The sequence below is a fragment of the Protobothrops mucrosquamatus genome, unplaced genomic scaffold (genome assembly GCF_001527695.2).
Source record: "Protobothrops mucrosquamatus isolate PMUCROS unplaced genomic scaffold, P.Mucros_1.0 scaffold_24, whole genome shotgun sequence".
Classification (NCBI taxonomy): domain Eukaryota; kingdom Metazoa; phylum Chordata; class Lepidosauria; order Squamata; family Viperidae; genus Protobothrops; species Protobothrops mucrosquamatus.
This window is the reverse complement of record NW_015386100.1, coordinates 6,678-20,252: the sequence shown is the minus strand read 5'-3', so window position 1 is coordinate 20,252 and position 13,575 is coordinate 6,678. Positions and strand designations below refer to the sequence as shown.

At 38.8% G+C, this 13,575-nt stretch overlaps 1 protein-coding gene across 1 annotated transcript in view; it reads right to left on the bottom strand.

The window, feature by feature from the left end:
• Positions 1-702: 702 nt before the first annotated feature.
• The window catches only part of ATP5MC2 (ATP synthase membrane subunit c locus 2), a 13,907-nt gene continuing 1,034 nt past the window's right edge, over positions 703-13,575 (bottom strand). Inside the window, exons 2-5 of the mRNA XM_015832261.1 lie at positions 9,709-9,781; positions 4,283-4,360; positions 2,124-2,314; positions 703-982 (exon numbers count right to left, since the gene is read on the bottom strand). Coding sequence (XP_015687747.1) covers positions 868-982; positions 2,124-2,314; positions 4,283-4,360; positions 9,709-9,774 — 450 coding nt within the window. The 5' untranslated portion in view covers positions 9,775-9,781 and the 3' untranslated portion in view covers positions 703-867. The remainder of the gene's footprint in view (positions 983-2,123; positions 2,315-4,282; positions 4,361-9,708; positions 9,782-13,575) is intronic.

The following is a 13,575-nucleotide window of genomic DNA, read 5'->3' as shown; positions in this document are numbered from 1 at the left end:
GTTTCCAAACTCTAGTTAAAAATCAAAGGATATAGTTTAGCATGACTGTGAATTCAGTCTACATATAAAATCCTTCTCCAAAATTATTTGGTTAAGAGCCACTGATGATGGTGTAGTGATGTATGACGGTTTAGTGATATTTCTAATGGGTGTTAAGACTTTTTAATATTTGCTTTTTGCTTTTTAACTTTTCTTATGCCCAAAATAGGTGGAACAAACATGTAAAATGCTTATTTCACTTTTTTTTAAAAAAACAAAAGATAGTGGAGAGTGGTCGGCTGTTGATACGTTCTAGCAGCGAAACAGGAGGCTCAGGAACCGTATCTGGCATAGAGGCTGTGCATCCTGCTGCAAGCTAAAGTTATGCCGGCAGAAGCACTAAGCATTCCTAAAATCCTATGACACTAAAAGGACAAGCTTCATTAAGTTAATTAAGATTTCATAAAAAGAAATGGCATCAAGCTACTGATTAGGTATTTCACACTTATTGCAAATTACCGAACTAAAAAAACAAACTTACAGCCATTACTGGATTTTCAATGATCCGTTGGGAGGCACTGAACACGTTCCATGATGCTGTGCAAATGGCTGACATCATCAGATGGAATTCATGTGTCCCACTGGTCAACACCCCCCCCCAAAATCACTGACAGGTATCTATTACAAAATCAAGCATGCACACTAAAAAAAATATATCAGGAATTGTATACCAATGGTGTATTTATTCACTTGCCCCCAGTGAACAGGGAAGATTTGGTTAACAGGTGAGCTTCCCCCTCTCTCGCACAAAACACTCAGCTCAGTGTACACATTAGACTAAACGCAGGGGAAGAGAGGAAGAGCCCGTAGTAGTGCGTGTTGGTTTTGTCACATGGCAAAGAGAATGAGGAATGCTACCATCAAGCAGAAGAGCCCCATGGCTTCGGAGAGCGCAAAACCCAGGATGGCATAGGAGAAGAGCTGCTGCTTCAGGGAGGGGTTTCTGCGAAGGAATTAAAGAAAGAGATATATATGCCGATCAGAGAACAGAGTACCAACATCTATTAAGGGCATGTCTGACGTTACATTGTTCCTGGCCATGTCAGGCATATTAGGAGAAGCAAAAAAAAACCCCTAGCCGCACAGAGAGCCTTTAGCCAGATTTGCAATTAAATCTGTACAATTTATTAGACTATAAAGATTTTATTAGGGTTTGTTCTGCACCAGGTCCTTTTAGCACTGGTTTTCTGCAGTCCATTGCAAGCAGAGTTAAAACTAAGGCTCCGAGAGACACTTAAGATGCTGCTACTGTATATCAATAAATAGTGGCCAAGAGCTTTCAGAGTTTATTTCTTTCTGGAAAATGTCCCTGCAATGTTAATTAGAAGCTTCCCTTTGCACCTTTGTCCATCACTGTTTTTATTCTGCGTAGCTACGGCATCACTGATGAAGAGCCTTCTCCTCAGTAGTGCAAACAAGAAGAGGAAATGGATACTTCATTTTAAAAATGGGAGTGTTATTTGCGAGGGATATCTTTTTTTTTTAAAAAAAATGGGAAAATAATGTTACTAGATATATATCCTCAGTGAGAAGAACTGAATAATTAAGGACAATCATCAGTCATGCCACAGCTCTACTGAACTAAAGCAAACAGAGGCAGAACCTGGGAGGAAGAAACATCTAATTACAGGTAGCCCTCAACTTACAACCTCAATTGAGACCACAATTTCTATTGCCAATCAAGGTGGTTAAGTGAGTCATTCCCTCTTTTACCATCCTTTTTGGCCACTATTGTTAAATGAATCACCATCAATCATTAAGTGACTCACATGGTCATGAAACAAATAACAGTTTCTCCGACGGACTTTGCTTTTTTGAAACTGACTGGGAAGGTCACAAATGGCAGTCACATGACTCTGGGACCCTGCAATCGCCATAAACACATGCCTATTGCCAAGTGCTTACATTTTGATCATGTGACCGTGGGGGAATGCTGCAAAGTCACTTTTTTCCAGCGCTGTAACTTCGAACAGTTGTTAAACAAATGTTAAGTCGAGGGCACTAAAAGCCTGGAAAAATCCTGTTAATTCCCTGCCATTGCATAATGACACTACAAATGGGACACAGGTAAAACTCCCCCATACCTGGCATAGCCAATGATGAGACTGCCAAACACGGTTCCAATGCCAGCACCAGAGCCAGCTACGCCCACAGTCGCAGCACCAGCGCCAATAAACTTGGCGGCAGTATCAATGTCCCTGGACACTGCGCTTGTTTGGAACTGCCGATGCAGCAGCGTCAAGACTTCATGCTGAGCACCTGAAAGGCAGCACGGCTAGGAGCAAATAAGAAATAGGGGGAGTAAAAGGTGAAGTTCTGAAACTGGAGGTAACTAAATACTAGACTGTGTGGAAATGGACAGACTTACTTTGAGGTCGAAAGAAAAAGAAGAAACAGAATATTTTCAAACTTGGGACCTACTTTAAGAATGGTTAGAGGAAAAGATTTAGGGATTAGGAATTTAATTTGTATTAGTGAATAAGATACTCAGACAACACGTTTTGTTGAATGATTACCATTGAACTCTGTTTAAAAATAATAATAATACATTATAAAAAAAAAGAAATAGGGGGACTAAAAGGTAATGTTCTGAAACTGGAGGTAACTAAAGAGCACTGCCATTAACCAATCCTGGCTGTTGAGGTTTGTTATCTTTTCAGTCAGGTTATACTGTATTTCCAAATATACCAGAGTTCAATTTAAAACCAATTTCTAGTTTGGCTTGATAGTGGCTATAAACTTTGGCAGGGGACAATTACCTCAGTCTGAGCCATTGTAATTACAAAGAATAGGTAGGCAATCTGTTTCATCAGCTCCAGGCAACTGGGTGCTGTTCTTAGCATACAAGCCACATGGAGAGTATCAGATGACCCAAACCTGGGATAGAGAATCACATGACAACAAGACCCGGATTCAAATGCCTCTGTGACTGTGAAGCACACTGCATTTAACTGTTGATCCTCATCTAGGAACCAGCCTAGAATTATATGTCCTCTTTACAAGAGTGGGATTAAAGCAATACATGAATGAGGAACTGATGGAGATAACTTCTCAAAGCTTATTACCAGTTCCAAAGTCTGAACTGGCCTTAGCTTCTCCCTGTGGTGAGGAGGAATAGCTGGAAGTACTCCAAATAAGCTCCAAAGGTAGTAGATTCAAACCTTGACAAATTCAATAATGATCTGCAAACCTAATTATATTATACAGAGATGGTCTTGCAGCATCCTGAGGCCCTCTAGTGACTTGTTGTAGGTTTTTTTTTTCTTTTACATGGTATCTATTTGGAAATGAATACTGTTTTATTGCTGCTGCTTGTATAATCTAAAAAAATCTAGCAGGGCCAATTCAATGGACGAGGAAGAATCCCACTTCAAGAAACTCAGATATGAACGAATAGAGGAAAATTTATATCTATTGCATCAATAAAACCTAAAGCAATCAGTCCAGAGAGTGGGCAGAGGCTGAATTCAGGGCAATCAAATTCTGAAGTATCAATCAGGAGCAGGAAAATTCCCCTCAGGTAGGCTATATAAAAGAGGACAAAGGAATGCCATTTTGCTTTCCATCGTGGAAGGAGACAGGGTCTTTTTTCAGGCTTGCTTCAACCTGTTAAGAAAACCCTCCAACCTGGCGAATGACTAGAGAATCAGAATAAAGTAGCCACAGCCAATGGTAAACTAGACACAGATTAATGTGTTTTTGTTGAATTATTTCCTGGATCAATCTGAGTTATGTTTTTGTATCCTAGGTCCAATTTTGTTCTACCTGTATTGTAGGGATGTGTATTCCTGCAAGAAAATCCTGTGAGTTAAAGCCTGCGGGAATTGCACTCTTCTCTTTTTCTCCCGCTGTCTTTCAGGCACATTTATTTCCATATCTTAATCTGTATTATAAAAGCCTTGTTATGTTTTTCTAGAATCAGTATTCCCATTTTGATACCGAATGCTCCAATACAACTATTCACTGATAGTAGCGATGTGCAGTGCTGAATCTTCTCAGGGCAGAATGTTCTGGAGAATTCCGGAATATTCTCACTGATACCAATCTGACTATTCTAGGGGTGATCTGAAAGCTTTCAGTATATTGATTGGAATAGCTGCATTGGACTGGTTGAATTGAACAACTGCTTTTGCACATCCCTGGTTAAAGCTATAGCAAGTTTTTGCCTGCAGAAACCTTGATAAGACAAAGAAGCAATGCTGAGAAGATTCAAAATTTCTCTCTTTTGGATATCCTAACTTACCTTCTCCGTCCTGATCTGAGGTCTGTTCAGCACAGAAGCAGAGAGAGGTCTGCACAAAACCGTAGAACTGTTCCTCACCTGCAGAAAGAAAAAAAAACACATCACAGGAGAGAACAGAAACAAAACTTCCACTGGTAAAACAAGCTTCCTCGCCAAGCACATTCTAATTTTAAAGGCAAAATCCTAACGGTTAAAAGGAACAACTGTGGGGTCAAATCACGGTGATTTAATATATTGTGTAAATCCAAATATTTTTATTCGTAAACCATAGTTTATGGCTCTGTATTATATGTAAATCAAAACATTAAGACTTGTTCAAACTACAATCAAAACAAAAAAAGTTGAATATAATGTATGAACACTGATTTGAATATGTCCACAATAGCCACCAAGCATAGTTATGGTGAACTTTTAGAAGAGAAAGGTATGGAGGCAGTAAAAGAGAAAACATCCTGTCAATTTCTTACACCCAGGTCGGAGGAGGAAGAATCCAAATAAAAACATCGCTGGAAGATAGTTTCCCCATTGCATGACATCAGTGTTTGGTTCCAGTACTAATTTTTTTATCACTGCAGCATTTTATAAAGTGGGTTTTGATGATCACCAGAAGCCTTGTCAGGTTAATCTTACCTTTCTACTACTTTCTTTGGCAAAATGTGGCAATCTCAAGAACAGGGTTAACCAACCTTTGTTGGCTGGAGAATTCTGGGATCTGAAGTCCACAAGTCTTAAAGTTGTGGACTTCAACTCCCAGAATTCCCCAGCCAGCCAAGGTTGGACAACCCTGCTCTAGATCTAAGGAACTTTGATTTCAGAAAAGCATTTCATGCACCACCAACCCCCCATAGCATTCTGATCAGCAACTTAATTGAATATGGGTTGGTGGGATGGCCAATATTCTAGAAGGCGGAACTAAATTTGAAAGAATCTTGGTATGTTAGAGAAAGAGAATGAAAAATTGCAACATAAAATTTAACCACAACAAATGCAAATTTCTTTTCATACGAAAGATCAAATACAGAGGTATAGAATGGGCACTACCTGGCTTAACAAAGCTACTTACAAAAATGATCTGGGACTAGTAATTGATTGCAAACTGAATTTATGGGGGCAATGTGACAGGGCTGGAAAAGGGTCCAGGTTGCATACACTCCCAAATCATGAAAAATAATCATTTAATTTTGCTGTGCATTGGTCAAATATCACCTTGAATATTGTATCCATTTCTGGTCACCATATTTTAAAAACTAGATAGATGGATGGATGGATGGATGGATAGATATAGATAGACAATGATAGACAGACAGGTAATGATAGACAGACAATGATAGATAGACAGACAGTCAGACAATGATAGATAGATAGATAGATAGATAGATAGATAGATAGATAGATAGATAGATAGATAGATAGATAGATAGGCCTTTATTGTCATTTTTTTTACTGTGGGCACAATGGCACATATTAAAAATGAAATTTAGTTGCTTGCTCTCAAAGTGTGCACATACATAGCACACATTTAAACACACTATATACAACATGTGTATAGACCTACACCCTTACATATAAGTAACATATAAATATTAATCACTGTCTATTTAGAATATATAACGGAAGGAGGAAGCTTTAGAGTTCACGAGGTTAATACTGTATGGAACAAAACTGTGACTGAATCTGGATGTTTTGCTTCGGATACCACGGAGCCTCCTCCCAGAAGGTAACAAGGAAAACAGGTTGTGAAGAGGATTGTCCCAAACAATCTTACAGACCCTGCTCAAGCAACGCTTATATGCTATGTCCTGGATGGAAGGGAGGGAACTGCCAATAATCTTTTTTAGCTATTCTCACCACTCTCTGCATCGCCTTCCTGTCTGAAGCAGTGATGCTTCTAAACCAGACTGTGATGCAATATGAGAGGATGCTCTCAATCGTCCCTCTGTAGAAGTTGGTAAGGATAGGGAAAGGAAGATGCAGGCGCTACTGTGCCCGCTTCACCAGTGTCTCGCTGTTGAGCGACCAAGCCAGCCTACTTGTTAACTGCACACCCAGGAATTTGATGCTGGTAACCATCTCCACATTAATGCACAGAGGAGTGTGGCTGTGCCTGCCTTTTCTGAAATCAACAATGATCTCTTTGGTTTTTCCAATGTTTAACACTAGGCTGTTTTCCTTACACCAATTCACCAAACCCTCAACCTTCTTGCAGTAAGCACCCTCATTGTCATCATGAATAAGACCCACTATTGTTGTATTATCTGCGAACTTCACAATATGGTTGGTGGCAAACCTAGCACAACAGTCATGGGCCAACAGGGTGAACAGCAGTGGACTTACGATGCAGCCCTGAGGAGAACCTGTGCTCAAGAAAATGGTGTTAGAAATATTTGTTCCAACTCGCATATATTGGGGCCTGTTAGTAAGAAAATCAAGAATCCAGTTACACAAAGGAGTGTTTAAGCCTAAGAGACCCAGTTTGTCTACTAGATGCTGGGGAATGATTGTGTTAAAGGCCGAACTGAAGTTGACAAACAACAAATGCACAAGAATATTTCTTTCCTCTAGTGCTTCAAGCTCAGATGGAGAACAGAAGAAATAGCATCCTCCGTAGAGCAATTTAGTTGGTAAGCAAACTGAAGTGGGTCAAATGCTGGCGGGAGGCTACATACAATAATGTCCTTTATCAGTTTCTCAAAGCATTTCATAATGATGGATGTCAGTGCAACCGGACAGTAATCATTGAGGCCTGACAAAATGATGGCTGTCTTAAAACACAATGGGACCACTGCCTGCTGCAATGAGAGATTGAAAATATCTGTGAGAACACAAACCAGCTCATCTGCGCATTCCCTAAGAACACGTCCAAGGATATTATCTGGGCCTGCTGCTTTCCGAATGTTAACTTTCCGCAGTGTTTTCCAGACAGAGGTGACATCAAAGCTAAGCACTTGCTGGTCAGGATGGAGCACATTTAGACAACTGGAATCAATTTGGTTGATTGACTGATTCCAGAAGACCAACAAGGATGATCAGGTGATTAGAAACTAAATCTTAGGAACAGACTGAATGGACTGGGAATGTTTAGAGTTAAGGAGAGAAGATTGTGTGATGGTTTAAAGTGTTCATCCAATACCTGAAATGATGTCACAACGAACTTCAAAATCCAAGATCTGATCTCTATTATCCCAGACAGCAGGACCCAGAATAATGGCTCTAATTTACAGGAAGGTAGATTCCAAAGGAATGTTAGCAAGTTTACAATAATGATAACTTGGCAACAGAAGTAGCTGGACCTAGTAAGAAGACAAATTCTATTTGCTGAAACCATTCAAGCAGGATTTAGATCAGTGTTTCTCAACCTTGACAATTTTAAGGCATATGGACTTCAACTCCCAGAATTCCACAGCCAGCAATGCTGGCTGTGGAATTCTGGGAGTTGAAGTCCACATGTCTTAAAATTGTCAAGGTTGAGAAACACTGATTTAGATGGTCATCTATTCTGCAGGTATTAACTCAGATTGTGCACACACTGCGAGGTTGGATCTTATTCTACAATCTCCAAAGACGCAAGTTCCTTATAAGTTCCAATTTTCTCATGGGGATGGCGCATATGGTATATTTTAATAATTTATCTTATTGAGTCCCAGGATAGTAACTGTTTCATATTTTAAATAAGGAGTACTGATTTAAAAGGTGGTAATGTGGTACGTATTAATGCTTTTTTTTTTAAAAAAAAAAAGATTCAACAGTTTAGAGCGAGTAATACAATATTTGCAACTTGTACAAAGTCATGAAAATAAAATGAGCTACGCTTGTGTTTTTAGTTTGCGCAATGTATTTTGTCAGATATAAACAATGGAAAATATTGTCCGGATGGACCCTTCTGGGATTTGGAATTTTACTGTTATTCTCACCAGCAAGTATTAAGGAAAATGTGTAAATTAAATTCCACATTTTCATTGATCATTGTAATCTGAAGAACCAGCAGCAATTAGAATCTGCGAATTAGGCTTCATTTTTATGCTACTTGAGCCATCAACGGGAAAGAAAACCAAACACTGGTTGGGCCACATGGGAAGAACAACCCCCTTCTTATAGCCAATTGATGTTGAACTTTCTCAATATTATCATAATTTAACCTGGGAGAAGGCATGGAGCATACCCCAAATTAGAAATGGCATATATTTGAAGGATCCTTTAATAAAAATAATTATTAATCAAAAAAGCAATAGAGATGTATTTAACATAAATAAGATTCTCAAGCTGAATTCTTCATTTAGTACTAGACATAGACTACCTAAACCAGGGGTAGGCAACCTTGGCTCGTTTATGACTCGTGGACTTCAACTCCCAAAATTCCTGAGCCAGCCATGCTGAGTTGAAGTCCACAGGTCATAAAAGAGCCAAGGTTGCCTACCCCTGACCTAAACTGTACAGGTTGGGCTGCTCCATCTTTTGAACCATGCCTGTTCAAACCACAGAGTGTGTGAAGTGTTCTTCTCTTATCCTACCTATTAGTGCAGTAATCCATCAACTCAATGTACAACCTACGACACAATCTTGGGAGGCTGCAGGGCTGAACGCAGCCCTGTGCCCATTCCTGGCCTATGCTAAGTTGGGAATAGCCATCATATTTCCAACATCAAAGGTAGAACTTTCAGATAAAGTTAACAAAAGATCAAAACTGGAAGGAAGAAGATATTTATAAGCTCCTGTAATTCAGAAAGGTGAAGAATTTTTTCTTTTAACTACCTGCAGTAATTTACCTATAGGATTGGGAAAAGATAAACAAAACATAGTCCAGAGTAAGAAGGTCCACTCTCAAAGCAGGAATATAATCTGCTGCCCACATCTATTTTGCTTACTCCTGGTCAGGAGTTGCAACTTTCAGCAGAGAAAAAATACAACCAAACTGCTCAAACAATATTCTGTTTTTGTAGTGATATAGGAAAGAATGTGACATGATCACAGCAATAAAAAGTCAAGGTTTCTCAGGAGGAAACCCAAAAGCATATAGCGTACATGATCAGCTATATAACTTTTTTATTTAAAAAGTGCTGTTGTGTGTATTCAGATGTTGGCAGAAAGTTTTAGACTCATGGAAAAACAGGGAAAGAAGAATGGGTTTCTAGGACAAAAAGACAGGAACACTAAAATATGCACGATCCCCTTGTCATAAACCACCTCTTTAACCCACTCCAATTTATAGCTCTACAGCAAGAGCTGCTAAGATACTTTATCATGAGGATAAGGAGTCAAAATTGAAAGAAATCTTCAGAAGCATCTTCAGGACAAATTATACTATAAGCTCATGCTCAATTGCATAGTTGCAAGTTTTGTAGTTCATTGACTACATGTCAACATGGTCAATTGCTTTGAAAGCCTACACACTATTAAAAATACCCAAGAAGTACACCTTAGTTACTCACCAGGGCGGAGGCAGAAATCAACTTTGCACAAGTGTACATATTCAAAGTTGTGGGGAACAACCACATTCAACAGCTGAAAAACAAAGTAAATGCCAAGATATTAGGAGAACATATTCATGGCTTCCATTATCTTTCACAAGTAGGAATCTACAGGTAGTCCTCACTTAGCAACCAAAACGGAGACCGGCAACTCCATCGCTAAGTGCTGTTGTTGCTAAGCAGAAAATGATGTGACTGTGATGGGCTTATGCACTCACTTTTCTTTCAGTCGTTAAGCAAAACAACATGTGACCACAACTTATCATTTTATTTCCATCTTCTCTATTAACTCTGCTCGTCACAAGCCAGTGGCAAAGCACACAAATGGTGATAATGTGACTGTGGGATACTATGACAGCCGTAAATGTATGTCATTGCAAAGCAGTGGAATGGTGATCAGATGACCATAGGATGCTACAATGGTCATAAATGCAAGACCTGGTTGCAAGCTATTTTTTTTAATATGGTCATATCTGAATTGTTGCTAAACAAAGCAGTTCATAAAGGCTACCTGTACTATATTTGGAAGATCCATCAGGAATGATTTATGCAGGACACCAATAATAAATGAAATGATAATACAATGGAAAAAAACTAAAAAAATAGTACACTGTATGTTCTCTGTTGGATAAAGGGAACTGATTAGCACAAGCTGGGCTTCACAAATTTTAAACTGGCTGGTCAAACATTTCAGTATATTTTTTCTTCAGAAAGAGGTTCTCTAAAGTTTCTTTTGTATGTTCAGATTAGATTTTGAATTTTACGTTATACCAAATTCTCAAGGATTCAGGACAGTGAATTTTATGACAGAGAACCAATGCAATTCCTTGCTAATTCCTAAAATTACACTGCTAGACTAATTTGATGCTTATTCTAGATATTAAACATTTACTAATGTAAGGTGGATCTAAAGTCACCTCTAGAAGATATTCAGATGGAACGCTTTGAAACCGCGGAGGGGTAGAGGGAGACTGTAAATGAAGGAGTAATTTTTAAAATGTCAGCTAACTTTACAGTTAATAAAATCTGGCACTTGATTTACCACAAATCAGTGTGACATTCTGAATCTTGATTGTTTAATAGCAGCAAATATAAAGATTTCCATCTTATATTGCTTTTATGAATCAAGCTTGGGAACGTGGAATTTATGTATGTGTGGAAGGACTGTGTTTCATTCATTTGCCATACACCAAAAACACTCCTGGATCAGAATCAAATTCTAGTTGATTAGTGACCAGGTTTAATTTGAAAAGTGAAAAAGATATACCAAACACACCTGTCAGCAACTGGATTCTGTGATTTAGATTGTAGTCAAGTATGATATTTACATCACCAGAAGTAGCATTTGCATTCAGCCATCTCATAACACATAGGACTGAATTATTTGTTGTCCCTAGATTACTCCGAGCAGAGTCTCAGGACAAGAGGCTCTAACAACTACTACAAGTAAAATATTCCATAGATGCACATTTGACATTCATGATGTACCTGTGAGGATTATTCAAGGCATGGTGGTCTCAAATCAATATACAGTTTATATGGGCTGTATGAAATGAGTGCTTCCTTTCCCCCCTGAAAATATTTCTTTTTATGCACTGCTTTTTAATAAGCTCGCCAAGCTTGCTATTATACACAGCAGATGACCAGAACTAAAAATTAGATGTGGACCATGTTTCAAATTGTTTTCAAGGCAGCAGCCATGAGATTCAGAGAAGAAAAAGGATGTGCTCTACAAAACACTCAACCTGCATGGCAGCAACTGGACTACAGATCCAGAATCCCTCTGCCACATCCTATGGGATATAAACTGTGGAGGAAGAACTGCCAGTCAGCCTTGATTTGCTCCTGTAGTAGCTAATAGCTTCAGCTACAAAAACCAGGTAAAGCGTTTCATTATTTGGGGATGAACAATATAGAGAGACAGAAGAAATCAAGATTTATTCATTCTTATAGGAAAAATAGCTGTATCATCAGTCACTAATACATACATTTATTGGAATAGCAATGATAACTTCCATAATTGAGTAATGTTTTATTCACAGTTTACAATCAAATACTAGTTGCCCTCCTGTGGATAAGCCTACTTTATAGCTAACTGTCTTAGCATGATTCAGAATAGAGTAACCGTTGTGATCACATACATAATCCACAGTGATTCCTGCGGGGTTTATTATAAGGAACTGACAAAGAAAAATGCTTCATTACTTTCATTATGCACTGCTGTTAGGCAGTGAAAAAGCTTAGCGGAAAAGGGGAAATGATATATAAAAATAAAAAAATAAAGATACTTGTCAGCAGCAAATACTTTTAAAAGACAACCAAATGAAAAACTCAGGATTTCCCCACACACTCTCATATGCACTAGTTCAGAAAAATTGAAGAAGCTAATAGTTCTCCCATAATTTCTTAACCAAATTTCAATAAAATTCAAAGCCTTTCCTATCTTGAATATTTCAATACAATACTTACCAGAGGACTTAAAGATGAGATACATTATCTTACTTGAAGAATCATTCGGAAAATATTACTTAGAGCACAAAAAAAAATCTTATTGTTGTCAAGATTTTTATAACCACTATGGATGTTTTCAAATGCAAATAGGAAAAGGGAGCCATTTCTTCATTTGTGTCTGGTAGAGCAAGGATTGAGCAAAAATTAAACTGAATCATCTAAAAGATATCTGGGTGATGATTCATTATTTTGCCAGTAAATCTTATGGTGGACAGATTGTTCAATAGTAACAACAAATGGAAACGAAGAAGCTTTTTGAATGAGAAGTGAAACATTTTCAAAGAAAAAAACAAGAAAATCTATTGCCTTTTGGAATAGCTCCTTTGAGACAAACAGGCTATAAATTCTAACCTGTTGTGGTGGTGTAAGTGGTTCGGGTACAGAACTCGGAGCAGGGAAAATCCAGGTTATTATCCATCTTAAATCTCAGTTTACTGGAAAACTGCCACTCTATTTCAGCCCCACCTATCTCACTAGGTTTTTGTTGTGGGAAAAATGGCAGGAGAGAATACTAAGTGTGTTGTCTTGATCTTCTAAATCAGGGGTGTCAAACTGCTCGGCCCATGGGCTGGATGCGTCACGTGGAAGCCGCACCCACCCCATTGCAGGCAATGGCAAAACTGTCCCGATAGTCGCGCGACGTCACGTGACGTCGTGAGTCTGACATGTCTGTTCTAAATGAAAGTGGGATATATATGTATAAATTACTAAAAAATAAGTCCTGGGCTTTGAATCTGGTAACTCAATGCCCCCACAATGCCAAAGTGATGTGATCAAAATTCAGACATTTGGCAACTGATTCATATTTAGGACGGTTGCAGTGTCCCGGGCTCATGCAATCCCCTTTTGTGACCTTCTGAGAAGCCAAGTCAACGGGGAGGCAGATTCACTTAACAACCTTGTTATTAACATCTGCAGTGATTCATTTAACAAGTGTGGCAAGCAAGGTTGTAAAATGGGGGCAAAACTCACTTAACAAATGTCTCACTTAGCAACAGAAATCTGGGGCTTAATTATGGTTGCAAGCCAAGGACTTACCTGTACCTCCTCTCCCCTATCTCAGAACTTGGGCAGCGGGTAAAAATTTCTGCCTTTATTTATAGTTAGGCATTCTCCTCGGGAAACAATAAAAGGAGGTTACACCGAAATTGGCAACGACCATATCGAAGTCTATGGAGATTCTCAGTCATCCAGGTCATAGTTGCTCCAAAGGTGCTTTTTTCCCCCCCACGAGGCAACTGGACTTTCTTTGTTGTTCCTTGAAGACCTTTCAAGAAGCTTCTTCAGCTCTGACTGGAAAGAGCTGAAGAAGCTTCT